This window comes from Aspergillus melleus (genome assembly GCF_016097325.1).
Source record: "Aspergillus melleus strain CBS 546.65 chromosome Unknown contig4, whole genome shotgun sequence".
Lineage (NCBI taxonomy): Eukaryota > Fungi > Ascomycota > Eurotiomycetes > Eurotiales > Aspergillaceae > Aspergillus > Aspergillus melleus.
In genome coordinates this window covers 1,261,181-1,274,982 of record NW_025763373.1, presented here as the reverse complement: position 1 = coordinate 1,274,982, position 13,802 = coordinate 1,261,181, and the positions used below count along the sequence as shown (strand labels likewise).

Below are 13,802 nucleotides of genomic sequence, written 5' to 3'. Positions count from 1 at the left end.
TGTAGGGTTTGTAACGGGAATGTTAATACTACGCACTTATCGGATTAATATCGATTTAGTTACTTAGTACTCTTAGATTTATGAGATTGTATTCTGGGTATGTTTGGAAACCACGGTAGTATTTCAAATGCTATGAATTGCTAGGATGGGGTGTAAAGATATTCTAATGACAAGAAGTGCTTCGGGGTAGTTACAGAAGCACTACGATTGTTGACTCACCTTGATAATTAGGTTGCGTGAGATAGGTTCTTGCCTTAACCTTCGTGATTTTTCATGCTCGAAGAATGCTCATCTGGAGAGTTTGCTACGACCTTTGTGGCTAGTAAACCGAATCAGGTACCAGTATAATTCAAATCATTAATGGGTACATCAAGTCATATTAAGAGAGCATAGACAGACATCTCCATGTCCCACGAAAGTAACCATACCCTTGTCCATTAAACTTGACTTACTCAGTCTCTGCCCATTCTTATACCCCAAACAAACCTGACACAAACCATATCAATTCACAGGCACCGTACTGATGCATCCCGCTGATTAGCGCTGATTCTGGCAGCCAAGAGCAACGGTACCTGACTATATCATATCATTAGCATCATGGATACTCCTTGATCTCGAGAGAGAGAGAAGACTCACCAAGACGTTGACCTGATCGCAGCACTGAGCCGGGCGGGCGCAGGAAGCATCGTAAGGGTGGCCTGTGTTACCCCCTTTGGTTAGCACACATTCGTTCTAGCTCAACAGGTCATACCAGAAGCGAATGAAGAACATGAACATACAGAGAAGACCGACCGAGCCGACAATGTTAGAAGCACTGACACCGACGGGGTTCAAGACAGAATCTAAGAGGGGATCGACAGGGGTGGTCAAGCTGGGGCAGCATAAGGTAGGCTGGAGGCAGTCGCCAGGAGCTCTCTTGTTGTGCTCGACATTCTCGACACCCTGGAGTTTGCCGGAGGCGACAATCTCCCTCACTCTGTCCTGCAGTTCCTCTTCGCTTGGGGTGGAAGGGTACGCAGAGACCATGACGCCGCTGGCGGCGAGGAAGGAGATGACGGTGATGAGCTTCATTGTGGGAGATTGAGAGTTTGAATATGAGATTCTGGTAAAGAAAGGAAAGAGATTTGGAAGAATAGAAGGGCAATGAAGATTGAGTCTGAGAGGAACAAGTTGATTGAGTTGTTTCCAATTGAGAGGATTCAGGATGTATTTGTGCCCTCTATATACCCTCAAGGACAGCCAACATGTGACCATATGGGATGTCTATCCTCTGGCCTGCTCCTCCCCTTAGGATTGGGTGCTCCAATGGCATCCCACGTCGCGTTATCTCGACCACGACATACTCAGAAAAAGAAAATTGCCAGCCTTCGAGATTCGGTAAGAGATCGAAGAGAAGCTCCCGTCCGTATCGAGAGGGACTAGATGATTAGTTCCAGACCGAGGCAATGATCCGTACACTATGCTTTAATTCCCTGATAGGGAACAGTGAACTCCCATGGAATCGATAGGCGGGTGGGTGGGAAGAAAATAGGCAAGTGCATCATTATCAGACATCAAGCATCAAGCCATGAGGTTTACCTCATCGAAGTTTAATTCAAAGACATCGACTGGGCAATGGGTCGATCTGGACGCAGGAACCATGCCGGGGAGATTGTAGGCTGATGGATTGATTTCCGACTGGCTGCTTGTAACCACCGAGGATCCGGTTGAAGAGCGGCATTTTCCAGGGTGGTCTAGTCCAAGTACCGAGAGGAGGAGAGAAGAAGAATAGAGTGGTAAGTGGTAGAGTAAGTGGTAGAGTAAGTGGTAGAGTAAGTGGTAGAGTAAGTGGTAGAGTAAGTGGTAGAGTAAGTGGTAGACGAGGGAAACATGGAAGCGATCGATCCGCTCTCAGTGGGGCGGTGGCATCCAGTCACGTCGTTCCCGGCGCGGATGATCGACACCAGCGCGAACAGGAGTAAACAGACCATATTTGAGTTGACAAGATAAGAATCCGTGGGGGCAGATGAGAACAGATTGGGTAATAGAAGGAAATTGAGAGTGCTCTAGAGGGATTGCATTGCTGTATGGGAAATACAGCATTTGTATTTCGAGACTTCCCTCCCATTCAGGCATTGAATCTTGTTGTTCCAAACTCCAGGGCGTGTCGATTACCTCCCAAACCGAAAGCAGGTCTTGCACGTCCAAGAACTCAATTGCAAAAGGTGTGTCTGCCCGTCGAGCATCGAACCAGTAAAAAATAAGCAATAATGATGCCCTGATAAGCTGCCACCGCGTAACATATTAGTCACTTCAACTCCCGACATCGCGGTACACCATGGGTCTCGCAGGTTAGTCTAGAGCTATTCATTCCCGAAATGCTTTAGGATCTTCGCGAGACCAAGAATTATTGATCCTTTGGTGGATTCAATCGTAAATGTCTCCGGGCCTGTTGGGGTGCAGCGATAACACATATCACCTCACATATCGCCTATGATGGTTGATCTCTCTGGCCACTGGTGCCTACTAGACTACGATTCAGTGTGATTATTATCTATATTGATGCTGATCAATTGTTCAGACTCTGTCAGGATAGCAGTGACAATTTCAGCTGCCAGGTCAATGCATGCATGTATCTGACATAATCAAAGGTAATGCACTGTATAAGTATTGCGCACCACATGTGGCGGTGCATATGTGGCCGAGTGCCAAGCCCGTCACCAGCCACAGCTCGCGACACAAAAAACTGCCCGCAAGAATAATCCACCGCGATTATCGTCCGTCCGATCCTGATCTCCATCCCATTCCCACCCCCATCCTTTTGGAGATTGAGCCAAGTAACTCATCTCCTCTTCAGTCCATTTCGTCTCGTCATGGCTCCTCTTTCCATTGCCGACATTGTCGCGGCCCTTCCGGCCGACGACACCTGGGGCCCCGCGACCGCCGCCGACAACATGCTGGACGGTGTCCCCTATGCTCCTTTCTCCAAGGGTGACAAGCTGGGTCGCATGGCCGACTGGACTGCCGAGTCCAAGGACCGTGAGAGGGCCGGTCGCCAGGCCTACAACCGTAACTACAGAGGTATGTTCAATTGTGTTCGAAAGATCGGTGCAGTGGTGGCTAACGAAATCTTCAAACACAACAGATCAGCAAGTCTACGGTGCCGGTTCCTCCAGCCTCTTCAACGTCCAGGTCGCCGAGGACGAGTCCTCTTTCTCCGTTGTCGACAACACCCGTACCTCTGCCAAGCGCACTTTTGGCCGTGGTGGTGGTACTGTCTTCCGTGGTCGCGGTCAGCGTGGCGGGGCTCAGCGCGGTGGCCGCGCTGGCTTCCAGCGTGTGGGCGCCGGCCGTGGTGGTCAGGGTGGTGACCGCTACTACGACAACCGGGGTGGTCGCGGCAACCGTGGCCGTCGCTTCGGATGGAAGGACTACGACAAGCCCCAGCGCACCCGTGAGCCCTCGGTCAACGTTCGCCCCGAGTGGAGCATGCTGGAGGAGGTGGACTTCTCCCGTCTGTCCAAGCTGAACCTCGAGACTCCCGAGGGCGAGGACCTCGACTCGTACGGTTTCCTCCACTACTACGACCGGTCCTACGACAAGGCGCCCGTCAAGAACGCCGAGCGCCGCCTGCAGTCGCTCGACCGGGCCGCCTACAACGTCACGACCTCGCAAGATCCCGTCATCCAGGAACTCTCCGACAAGAACGAGGCTACCGTCTTTGCCAGCTCGGACATCCTGTCCATGCTCATGTGCGCTACTCGCAGTGTTTACTCCTGGGACCTGGTCATCGTGCACCAGGGCAACAAGATCTACTTCGACAAGCGTGATGGCGCTTCTCTCGACCTGGTGACCGTCAACGAGAACGCCGCCGACGCGCCTCTCGAGGTGGCCGACTCCTCCAACAAGCAGGACGCCATCAACACCCCCAGCGCCCTCGCCATGGAGGCCACCTTCATCAACCACAACTTCGCCCTGCAGACCGTGGCCGAGTCCGAGGACGCCAAGGTGACCTTCAACCACCCCAACCCCTTCTACAACGCCGCCGAGGAGACCGAGCCCCTCGCCTCCAAGGGCTACAAGTACCGCCGCTTCGACCTGTCGCTTGAGCGCGACGAGGAGCCCCTCAACATGATCGTCCGTACCGAGGTCGACGCCGTCATGAAGAACCCCACCCCCGGTGGTGAGGACCAGCAGCTGGTCGTCAAGGCCCTGAACGAGTTCGACAGCAAGGCGCAGGGTTCCGGCGGTGCGCTTGACTGGCGCAGCAAGCTGTGGTCGCAGCGCGGTGCCGTCGTTGCCACCGAGATGAAGAACAACAGCTGCAAGCTGGCCCGCTGGACCACCCAGGCCATCCTGGCCAAGGCCGACGGCATGAAGCTCGGTTTTGTGTCGCGTGCCAACGCCCGCTCTGCTGCCGCTCACGTCATCCTGGGCGTTGTGAACTACAAGCCCCGCGACCTGGCCTCGCAGATGAACCTGAACCTGGGTAACGGATGGGGTATTGTGCGCACGATCGTCGACCGTATCCGCGCCCTGGACGCCGAGGAGGACTCCGAGAAGGTCAAGAAGTACGTCCTCATCAAGGACCCCAACCGCTCGGTCATCCGTCTCTACAGCGTGCCGGCCACCACCTTCGAGGAGGATGAGGAGGCCGAGGCTGCTGAGGAGGAGAAGGCCGAGGAGGATGATGAGTAAACCGATCGAAAGAGGGGAGGATGTTCTCTGATGTCGTAATGTCATTTGGAATTTCTTTTTTTCACTCGTGTGCATACGTTCAAAAGTTGCTTAGAATATGAGCATGCCTGATGTTTTTTGTATTATCTCTTTCAATCCCACAGCGTATCAATATGTTAAAGTGGACTGTCTGCTCTGTACTTGTCGTATTCCAAGACCATTGGGCAGCCGCAATCAATTCACTGTCTAATTTTGACTCTTAACAACCCGCGAGGATTTGATCCATGGTCCCTTCTGTTTCAGTTATATGATTACCCTTGAGCTTTGGATAGCTCTCCCCTAGATGATCACACCGCCATGAGTCCTGGAGCACGGATGGCGATGGATCAATGTCTGAAACGAAATCGTCTCCAAAGTAAAACAACACAATCTATAAATAGCACCTCATTCCATTACTTACAGAACTCCTGTGGCTATTTGCCCATTGGAGCAACAGTACGGAGTAAACATATTCAAGTCCATTCTTATTGAGACCAAGGGTAAAAGATCTTCGAACTCTCATTCCGGCTCAGATCTCATAAAACAACACCGCCCGAAGGTTCCATGGTTTAAAGACACGTCTAGTTTGTTAGTTTACATCAAACACGAGGACACGGACACACCAAATCCCACTCATCAGCGTAGTCCAATCCAATCTAGAACTCAAAGTGCCGAATTTCGACGTCATAACCGGCATATAAACCAGGTAGAGGAATTTCTTCGTGAAGAAGATTTTCTTGTATTGCTTACCTGCAAGCCACATACCTCGGCATATCTATTGGGCTAGTGGTGGTCTGTATACTCCGTATGGTAGTCCGGATTCTGCGGTCTGAGCAACTAGAGGAAGAAGGGGAGGGACCTGAACAAGAGCAATTGGGGTCAGCAGATTAACTGGGTCACTATATCTCGGGAAAAAGTCCGACTTACTCTGTAGATGCTAGACTACCTTATAGTTAATTTATTATTATGGGTCAGGGAGTGGGCACGTCCTCGGGGTTTGATCATCTGCCTTTTGGGGCTGTCTACTGACTTGAATCAGATTTGTATCTCCCTGTGCACTGTCTATTACTGTACCTCGATTGATTGACAGGATCGTCCTTTTCTTGGGTATTATGGTTTGTACGAAATAGATCTATTGGTTGGCGTGAATTGCGGATTTTCATGTATATGATATCCTATGCTAACCACCTCATTATCATAGTATTCTATGGAATAAGTATTGAGTCAGCCCCTGAGACAAATCTTTGTATCGATTGTATTTCAAAAAGAATCAAACCGATCCTACGCTCAATTCATCATGCCACGCTCTTCAACACTCCCTAAAAATGTGACCATGTTACATGTCGCCCGCCAAGCACCACCGCCGCTTGGCTTGCATCCTTCATCTGAAACTACATGACTCGGCCACTGTCTATTCTTGTCTCTGTTTGTCTGCCGAGGCCTCATCTATCCAGTTCCTGTTCTCTATTCTCACTACATATCCATCAAACGATTTAATGTAGGGTATCTTACAAATCCCGACTCATCAACACACCGCATCCTCGGCTCATCAAACCAAATGAGTCAAACCAACACGGACACCCCTCCGCCGTCGAACATTTAATATACATACCCCGTAAAACTCCTCAGATCCAACAGAAGATCGACAGCCAAGAACCGCCGTTGAACTTATTCTTGATTCCCGTTGGGTTCCCTCGCACGCTCTCCTCAGCGGAGAAGACATCCTTCGTGTTTTGAAGGGAATCGACAGATTGCCCATACTCGTCGTTCGCCCTGCGCTGGATACCTAAGGTCTTGGCTGCTTGGTTGAAACAACCCACCTCTTACTCTCCAGGGATAGTGCCATCCGTCTTTGGGATCTGTTTCGCTCGGAACCTCTGCGACTGGGTCTTTCTTGATCCTGAGCCTGAGTCCGAGTCTTCTGCCTCTTCGCATCGGGGACTGTGCCATGAGGGGTTCAGACCTAGCCTTGTTGCGGGGAATGCAGGAGGAATGAAACGCAACGAACTCATTTCGGCATTGAATGCGTTTCGTTCCCTTTCTGACCGATCCAGTCTTGTAGAGAAGGACAGTTTGACCGAGGTATACGGCACTTCTTTTACTATTTGCTGATCTGAATAGGAAGTGATCGGTGTCTAGTATGGCGACTGAGCTCCGAGGGTCAATGAGCCAAGCATAGCCCTCTAGTTGTCGTGAAGATGGTCTTGTCTAGGACTCCTCAGTCCCTTGGTCCAAGAGTGGAAGGTATTGCAAATGCCGTTATGAGAAACGACTCAAGTACCGAGCGATGAAGGTTATAAAGACTCGTTGAGGGACGGTGGATTTGTCTCGCATCTCGTTTTTCATCTCAGCACGAGCACAGCACAGTACAGCGCGGCGCAGCATTGAGTTGATTGAGCAATTCTTTCCATTCCCTCAGTCCCTTCCACCCATCTTCATTTGATTTCAAAGTCCAAGAAGAAGAAATCAAAGACAGCAAAGATGAAGCTCCAACTCCTCTCCGCTGCCCTGGCCGGTCTGGCCGCCGCTAGCCCTATGGCCCTGGAAGAACGTCAATGTATGTCCATTCCCTTCCTTCCTCAACCATACACAGACAGCAAAGAGAATGCTCACATCGTATCCAGCCAGCTCCGGCAACGAACTCCGCAACGGCGACTGCCAGCCCGTCACCTTCATCTTCGCCCGTGCCTCCACGGAAATCGGACTCCTGGGCGCCTCCACCGGCCCATCTGTCTGCAGCAAGCTGAAGGCGGCGAACAGCGACGGCGTCGCGTGCCAGGGCGTGGGCCCTAAGTACCGCTCTACACTGGGCGATAATGCCCTGCCGAAGGGAACCTCGCAGGTGGCCATCGACGAAGCCAAGGAGTTGTTTGAGCTCGCGGCCGAGAAGTGCCCCGATACGCAGATTGTGGCGGGAGGTTATAGGTATACTTCACCCTCTATCATTCTCTCTATAGAACAGCCTGGTGGCTGACAGATTATCAATGTGAAAACAGTCAAGGAACAGCCGTCATGCACGGCGCAATCCCCGAGCTCTCCGACGCCCTGAAAGACCAGATCAAAGGCGTCGTGCTGTTCGGCGATACCCGCAACAAGCAGGATAACGAGCAAATCCCGGACTTCCCCAAGGACAAGATCAAGATCTACTGTGCCACGGGCGACCTGGTCTGCGAGGGCACGCTGATCGTCGCGCCGCCGCATTTCTCGTACCTGGGGGATACGACTGATGCGACGGAGTTCTTGACTGGGAAGTTGGAGTAAATTTAGGGTTTCCATGTACTTGGACATCGTGATCTTGCTTCTTGAGTTGGGTAAGGATGGAGAGAGGGAGTGGTGGAGGGAAAGAACTGATGGAATTGAGGATACCGGAGATAGGGTGGAAGGAAAAAGTAGTGCAGGACATTGCTGCTTTCTTCATGCAGTCGCTCATTTGTTCGATTGATGGATATCATTCTTGGATTGAACTGAGTATATATCAGGCATTTAGTTTTGCATGCATTATGATTTCGCCGGCATCTCTCTCCCTCCCTCTCTCTTCATAAATCAAATCTATTTAGATCACACAACTACCCATAAAATCAATCAGTAGTACGCTTGGTACGGAGTAGAAACCAACATTATGCAGTATTTATGCAGTCTATTCCCCGCTGAGTCATCCATGCACCCTCCCCATGGAATTCTATCCACCATCGACATCGAACATCTACGATCTACCCCATCAAAAACCAAACTCCCTCCGTCAACCAACCCAATAAACCATAAACAGAAGAACAAATAGAACAAAAACCATGAACCCCCTCCCCATCCACAAACCAAAGCCCAGACCAGCCGCATCCTGCGCCCCCTGCAGGAACCGAAAAGTAAAGGTACGTTATCGCTTATCGTCATGAATCACCGAACCCCCATCAACCTCATACCAATATTCAATTTCCCCTGTGAAATTTACGTTAAGCGGTGCTAACCACGAGAGGGGGGGGAAAGTGCGATCGCCTCTCTCCCTGCGAAGCATGCATCGCGCGCGGCATCGTGCACGAATGCAAGTACTCGTCTACAGACGAGGACCGGGAGGCGATCGCCCAGGCGGAGGTGATAGCGACGCTGCGGGCGCGGGTGCGACGGCTCCGGAATGAGCTGGCGGAGGCGGAGGCGGAGGGCCATGAGATCATGGAGTTGAGGGAGGGGATGATGACGTCTAGTTCGAGTCAAGGGAGCTCAGGGGCTGCGGCGAGGAAGGCGGAGAATCAGGCGATGGAGATCCTGTATTCGGCGATTCGATTGGGGTCCGCGGATTTGGTGGGGAGGATTGTCAGTGGCGTGAGAGAGGGGAGGGAGTTGGTGGATGTGGTGAGGATGGTGCAGGTGTAGACATCTATCTGAAGATCTCGGGGTTGATTTATGTATTAGTCAAAATGGTATATGCCAATGCCAAACGTTAATGCGTACAATGTCGATGGGATAATCTCCATGTCAAGGTCAATCGAATCATCCGCTCTTCTCCATACCTGAACCAATGCGTGCTATCAGTTTATTTACATATTCAACACAGCCCATCTTATGTCAGATCCAAAACACCACCAACTCCGTCCGTCCGTCCGTCCCGTTGAGATCATGAATATAACATATCGTCGTGGACCTGCGAAATTCCCAGGTCCACCTTGGTGCCTACCACGCTGCTCAGGCAATCTTTCAGTTCAAAGTCCTCCACCACAGCCCCGAACCCGTAACACCGCACTTTTGTATTCAATGTCTCCATGATGATTTTGATATCGTCGCGTGTCAAGCTGCGATAGAGCTCGTGGCTTTTGAGGCACTGCAGCGCCATGATCGGCGTGATCTGTCCCTCAGTTACAAGCTGTCGGCTGAGGTTCAGCAAGGTGGAGAGATTGGCGTGTGGTAGGTCGTATGTCTGGTGGGGATAGGTCTGTTCGGGCGTGGTGTTGGAGATGTAGCTAGGAGGTGGACAGGTCGCCATTAGAGCGTGTCCTGAGAACGGCATGTCTTCATCATCGGCTTCCGTCACAGATCGTCGACATAGATAATCGGTATGCTCGCGACATGGTCCTTCCAATCTGCTCACAGTTAGACTTCAATTTCAAACACGGGAGGAGGCAACTTACTTTAGGATAAAGTCAATTTGCAATTGGGGATCTGTTTCAAAGATTCCATTAGGATGTGCCGGTTGCCGACTGGCCGGAGCTATCCGATCCAGAGTGGCCAACGCGTCGCATGGCGCGTTGTAATGTGAGTGATTGTGCGGCGTCAGTTCCTGCGTGGGTGAGACATCCACATGCGATACTCCGTTCATACCAGGGCTAACGCTCGACGAGACCGAAACGGTAGTCGGGGGAGTGACCGTGGCAGGAGGGGTAGTATACAAATTGCTGCCAGGCTGTGCAACGTTGGGCGGCTGCGAGCTGACACTACTACTGGCAAAGGGGCTCGTCAACGGTTGCTGGTGATGCTGCGGGAATGTCGGGCTGGCGCGTTCGGCCTTGCGTCGCTCGACCTCGGCTTCGACGTTGATGCCCTGGCTGGCGAGGATGTCTTTTAAGATGTTGTTTTCCTCCGACAAAGATCGCACCATCTCCCGATGCTGATGAACCGTTAAGTTGGCCGCCGAGATTTCCTGCGTGTAGGCCTCTCGTAGTCGCGACACCTCCGTCTCTAATGATCGCATATACTGTTCCTTTCGCTCACGATGCGTCCTGATTCACCCATCACTTGGTCAGAACATTGACCTGAACAGCCAGCATTCATGATTCCTTTCGACATACCTTTGTGCCTGGCGATTTAACTCTTGCCGTCTAGTGAGGGCAGGTCGGCTGTCGGGTTTCGGGCCTCGTCGTTTCGCCGGTTGACCATCTATTCGCCATTATTATATAAACTGCGAATGGTCCAGCAAGGGGATCGCTAACCTCGAGTGACTTTCTTCTGTCCACCACCTCCTCCTGAAAAGAATTTCAACCAATCTGTTCCGGAAGAAGTTTTGCCTTGGGGTTGGTTAAATGTCAGCAGTCTGTCCAAGAGATGCAACCAGGAAGCAGCGAGTGGCAATAAGAAAACAAAAGAAAGTAATCGCTGAAGCAGATAAACATTGGTCACTGTCACCAGGCGCAGGGGACCGACGTTTGTCGTTCATAGCCGGCGCAAGGCGCGTTGTTTCCTTTGGAAAGCCAATTGCGCCACAACCCGACGAAGCTTTGAAGGAATCCAAGCCCATAGTAAAAGTATTGAATACAGCGATGCGACGGTTTTCGACGAACACAAAAGAAAGAAACAAGCTCCCGCAACTTACCGGGAGAATCTTGTTGCATACTATGTCGATAGATCGTGCCTTGATCCACCGGCATGATCCCGTCATTCATGGCTTCCATGGTTGGTTGCTGGCAGTCGTCTGCAAGGAGAGGATGGATGGAAGAAAAGGTAGGGAAGATGCGACCGGCGCGATTACAGGTCCGAGATAGGAGAGACGACGGGGGAAGCAGGGAGAGAAACGGTAACGATGGATACGAGCCGGACCGGCGCTGACGACAGACGAAGATCTAAATGGGTCCGGAAGGGAAAGATGATGGTGGCAAAAGGCTCATATGAGAGCAAACGAGAGAAAGCTTCCTGCAACCGTTGTCAGCCTTAGGATGAAACTACGAATGATAGAGTGGATATATTCCCGCTTTGTCCAAGCGCCCTCACCGTTGGAATTAATAAAAAAGAAGGAAGATACGATATACTTCTGGGCCGACTTTTGATATTTTGTTTGATTTTTCTTTGGTTTAATAACACGCACGGAAGGCAGATCGGATGCGTGTTCCCCCCGATGCGCGCCCGAAGGGGAATTGAGTTGGACACCACACGAGGGGGAGGAAAGGGAGTAAATGGGAAGGAGAGAGAGAGGTCAATTATTCAAGATCCAGGTGCAATGGAGAACCAACAAGGCTCGAGCAGGGGACGGGATTGATAGATCCAAACCGGGGATGACGAGGGATGGAAAGAGGCCAAAAGGAAAGGACAAAAGATGAGGGATCCAGGGCGTGTGGGAGGAGAGCGTCCGAAACGGAGGAAAAGAGTGGAACGACGAAGAGGTCGGAGGATAAAGTGGGACACGGCGACAAGACATTCGACAAGACCGGAGATGATGCTAAGCAGATGGACCTGGAGACCCTGTCAAAGCGACCTCGTCTTGTTACATCCACCATGCAAGTCGGAACTGGCGATTAATTGGCTCGCGTCCCCGTTCTTCACGGGCCCCAGGTGGCCTTGGTCTTTGCGCAATCAAGATAGTCTAGTCTGCCGGTCACTGAATTAATGAAATGAATAATTAACGACGGGCTGGAATGGAGTCGTTCCGCAGATGCCACTAGAGTCCGTTAGTTCGAGTGACGGGTCCTTGACAGGAATGCACACGGTCGATGCGGTTACAGTATGTAGTACTGGAAGAAGATAGAATAATCATGAAAACCATCATCATAATCATCATCTTCTTCTCTCCCAAGACCGAAGATCAGCAAAAAAAAGAAAAGGAATTACCTCTGGCCTTGGTCCTAGCCTCGATGCACTCAGATCTGACCTCGGCTGAGAGAACAACCGGAATGGATTCCATCCGTCAATGGGAATCCACCCTCATCTCCCCTTTTTCCATCCGATCGCCAATAATTCATTGGCAGTCTGGGTCCGTAGGAAAAAGCAAGAATGCACCCACCCGGGCAATCTGTATGGGTATGTCGACGGTGGAAAGTTGAAACTGGCCTGCGATCGACCAGACAAAGTTTGATTTTTCGCCTCGCTCTGTCTTATTTGATTTTTCTTCTGGTAGTGACTTAATCCTGCTGATTACGGCGATGATGATAATCCCTCTCTCGAAAAAGAATCGTCATGGCAATAGTTCGGTCTAGCTCCATAGGATGATTCCCCGAAGGAACTCCGTTCGTCTGTTCCTACTGTGGTTCCCGGAATCTGCTCCGTAGCTTCCAGGTCCAGATCCCAGATCCGAGAGCTCCTACGGAGGAAGTACTGGAGTGGGAAAGTTGCACCAGAATGGTTTGGTCGGCTTTCCTGAACTTGACTGGCCAGCCGGGGACCATCCAACACAATCCGAGGGTGCTCAACTCGGTCGATATCTCATATGTAAGGCAGGATGAACCGTAGGGAACCTGGTCTTCGTGTAACGTCTAGCGTCCAGGGTCTTTATTCTAATTTCCTGGGTGAATTTGGGACACCAACGGTTGTACGTATGCAGACGGGTTGGCATTTGGACTGATCTCTTTTCCTTCTGTCGTCCTTTTCTTTTTTTTCTTCTTCTTTTTCACTTGAAACGATCAAAGAAAATTTTCTTGAGTTTCCCTTTCACGGGTCTCTGATTGACGAGTCCCACTGACCATTGAGAGTTCGGCCTTTTATCCTGGACCGGGATGGTGCTCGTAGAGAGACTGGAGACCTGGGTTGTGATTCCCAACGCTTTTACCCACCGAGCTAGCCAGCCTGCAACCTGTCGTAACACTAAATCGGTATGCACACGCAGTAGTACCGCACCGCACGGCGCCAATCTGCCGAGCTTTCAGGTACGAGGGCGATGGTAGGGGCCTAAGGGGGGAATTTCCTAAATGCCACTCGGGGAGCTCCCATGACCGTGTCGTTCGATTGTTCGGGGTTTAATGATCACCGGGATTGCAGGGGGAGAACCAAATAGCATAGTTTGATTTTCAATGGATTCTCCCAGCCAGGAGGCGAGGCGTTGATCTGATCGTTCAGACTTAATCCGTACTCTTGATTCATCAACATTGGCATCTACCGAGAGATTTTGACTTATCTGGTGACTGGTCTGCCATTTTGCTCTCGCTCTTTTGTTCTATGAGGATCCTTATTTCACTAAGGAAGTAAAAATAAATAAAAATAAAATAAGAAAAATGGAACTAAAAGTTCCATCCTTTCCCAGGATGGCTGGGTCCCCAAAACGTACTCCGTAAAATGTACGGAATAGCCTTGTAATAGAACACCCAGCCACTCTCAATAACTCAGTAACTCGGCCAAGTCGATGCCGTTGGGTTCGGTGGTGAGGGGGGAAGGGAAGAGTGAAAGGGAAGACGAACGCCTGGGAAGATCGGCTTCCCAAA

At 51.0% G+C, this 13,802-nt stretch overlaps 5 protein-coding genes across 5 annotated transcripts; 3 read left to right on the top strand and 2 right to left on the bottom strand.

Moving 5' to 3' along the window:
• Nucleotides 1–537: 537 nt before the first annotated feature.
• On the bottom strand, nucleotides 538–1,071 carry LDX57_007393 (hydrophobin family protein; the record flags this gene model as incomplete). Its single annotated transcript, XM_046089110.1, has 3 exons — nucleotides 538–576; nucleotides 637–698; nucleotides 780–1,071. The coding sequence occupies 3 exons, from the start codon at nucleotides 1,069–1,071 to the stop codon at nucleotides 538–540; spliced, it is 393 nt and encodes a 130-aa protein (XP_045945080.1).
• A 1,692-nt stretch (nucleotides 1,072–2,763) lies between these two features.
• LDX57_007392 (eukaryotic translation initiation factor 3 subunit D) lies at nucleotides 2,764–5,191 on the top strand. The gene is made up of 2 exons (XM_046089109.1): nucleotides 2,764–3,060; nucleotides 3,125–5,191. Exons 1-2 carry the CDS (start codon nucleotides 2,853–2,855, stop codon nucleotides 4,675–4,677), a joined length of 1,761 nt encoding a protein of 586 aa, XP_045945079.1. The 5' UTR covers nucleotides 2,764–2,852; the 3' UTR covers nucleotides 4,678–5,191.
• Nucleotides 5,192–7,176: 1,985 nt separating this feature from the next.
• On the top strand, nucleotides 7,177–7,956 carry LDX57_007391 (cutinase family protein; the record flags this gene model as incomplete). The annotated part of the gene is made up of 3 exons (XM_046089108.1): nucleotides 7,177–7,252; nucleotides 7,320–7,620; nucleotides 7,692–7,956. 3 exons carry the CDS (start codon nucleotides 7,177–7,179, stop codon nucleotides 7,954–7,956), a joined length of 642 nt encoding a protein of 213 aa, XP_045945078.1.
• A 527-nt stretch (nucleotides 7,957–8,483) lies between these two features.
• Nucleotides 8,484–9,060, top strand: LDX57_007390 (Zn(II)2Cys6 transcription factor domain-containing protein; the record flags this gene model as incomplete). The annotated part of the gene is made up of 2 exons (XM_046089107.1): nucleotides 8,484–8,561; nucleotides 8,677–9,060. 2 exons carry the CDS (start codon nucleotides 8,484–8,486, stop codon nucleotides 9,058–9,060), a joined length of 462 nt encoding a protein of 153 aa, XP_045945077.1.
• Nucleotides 9,061–9,301: 241 nt separating this feature from the next.
• flbB lies at nucleotides 9,302–11,069 on the bottom strand (the record flags this gene model as incomplete). Its single annotated transcript, XM_046089106.1, has 5 exons — nucleotides 9,302–9,764; nucleotides 9,813–10,400; nucleotides 10,470–10,557; nucleotides 10,611–10,685; nucleotides 10,991–11,069. 5 exons carry the CDS (start codon nucleotides 11,067–11,069, stop codon nucleotides 9,302–9,304), a joined length of 1,293 nt encoding a protein of 430 aa, XP_045945076.1.
• Nucleotides 11,070–13,802: the final 2,733 nt, after the last annotated feature.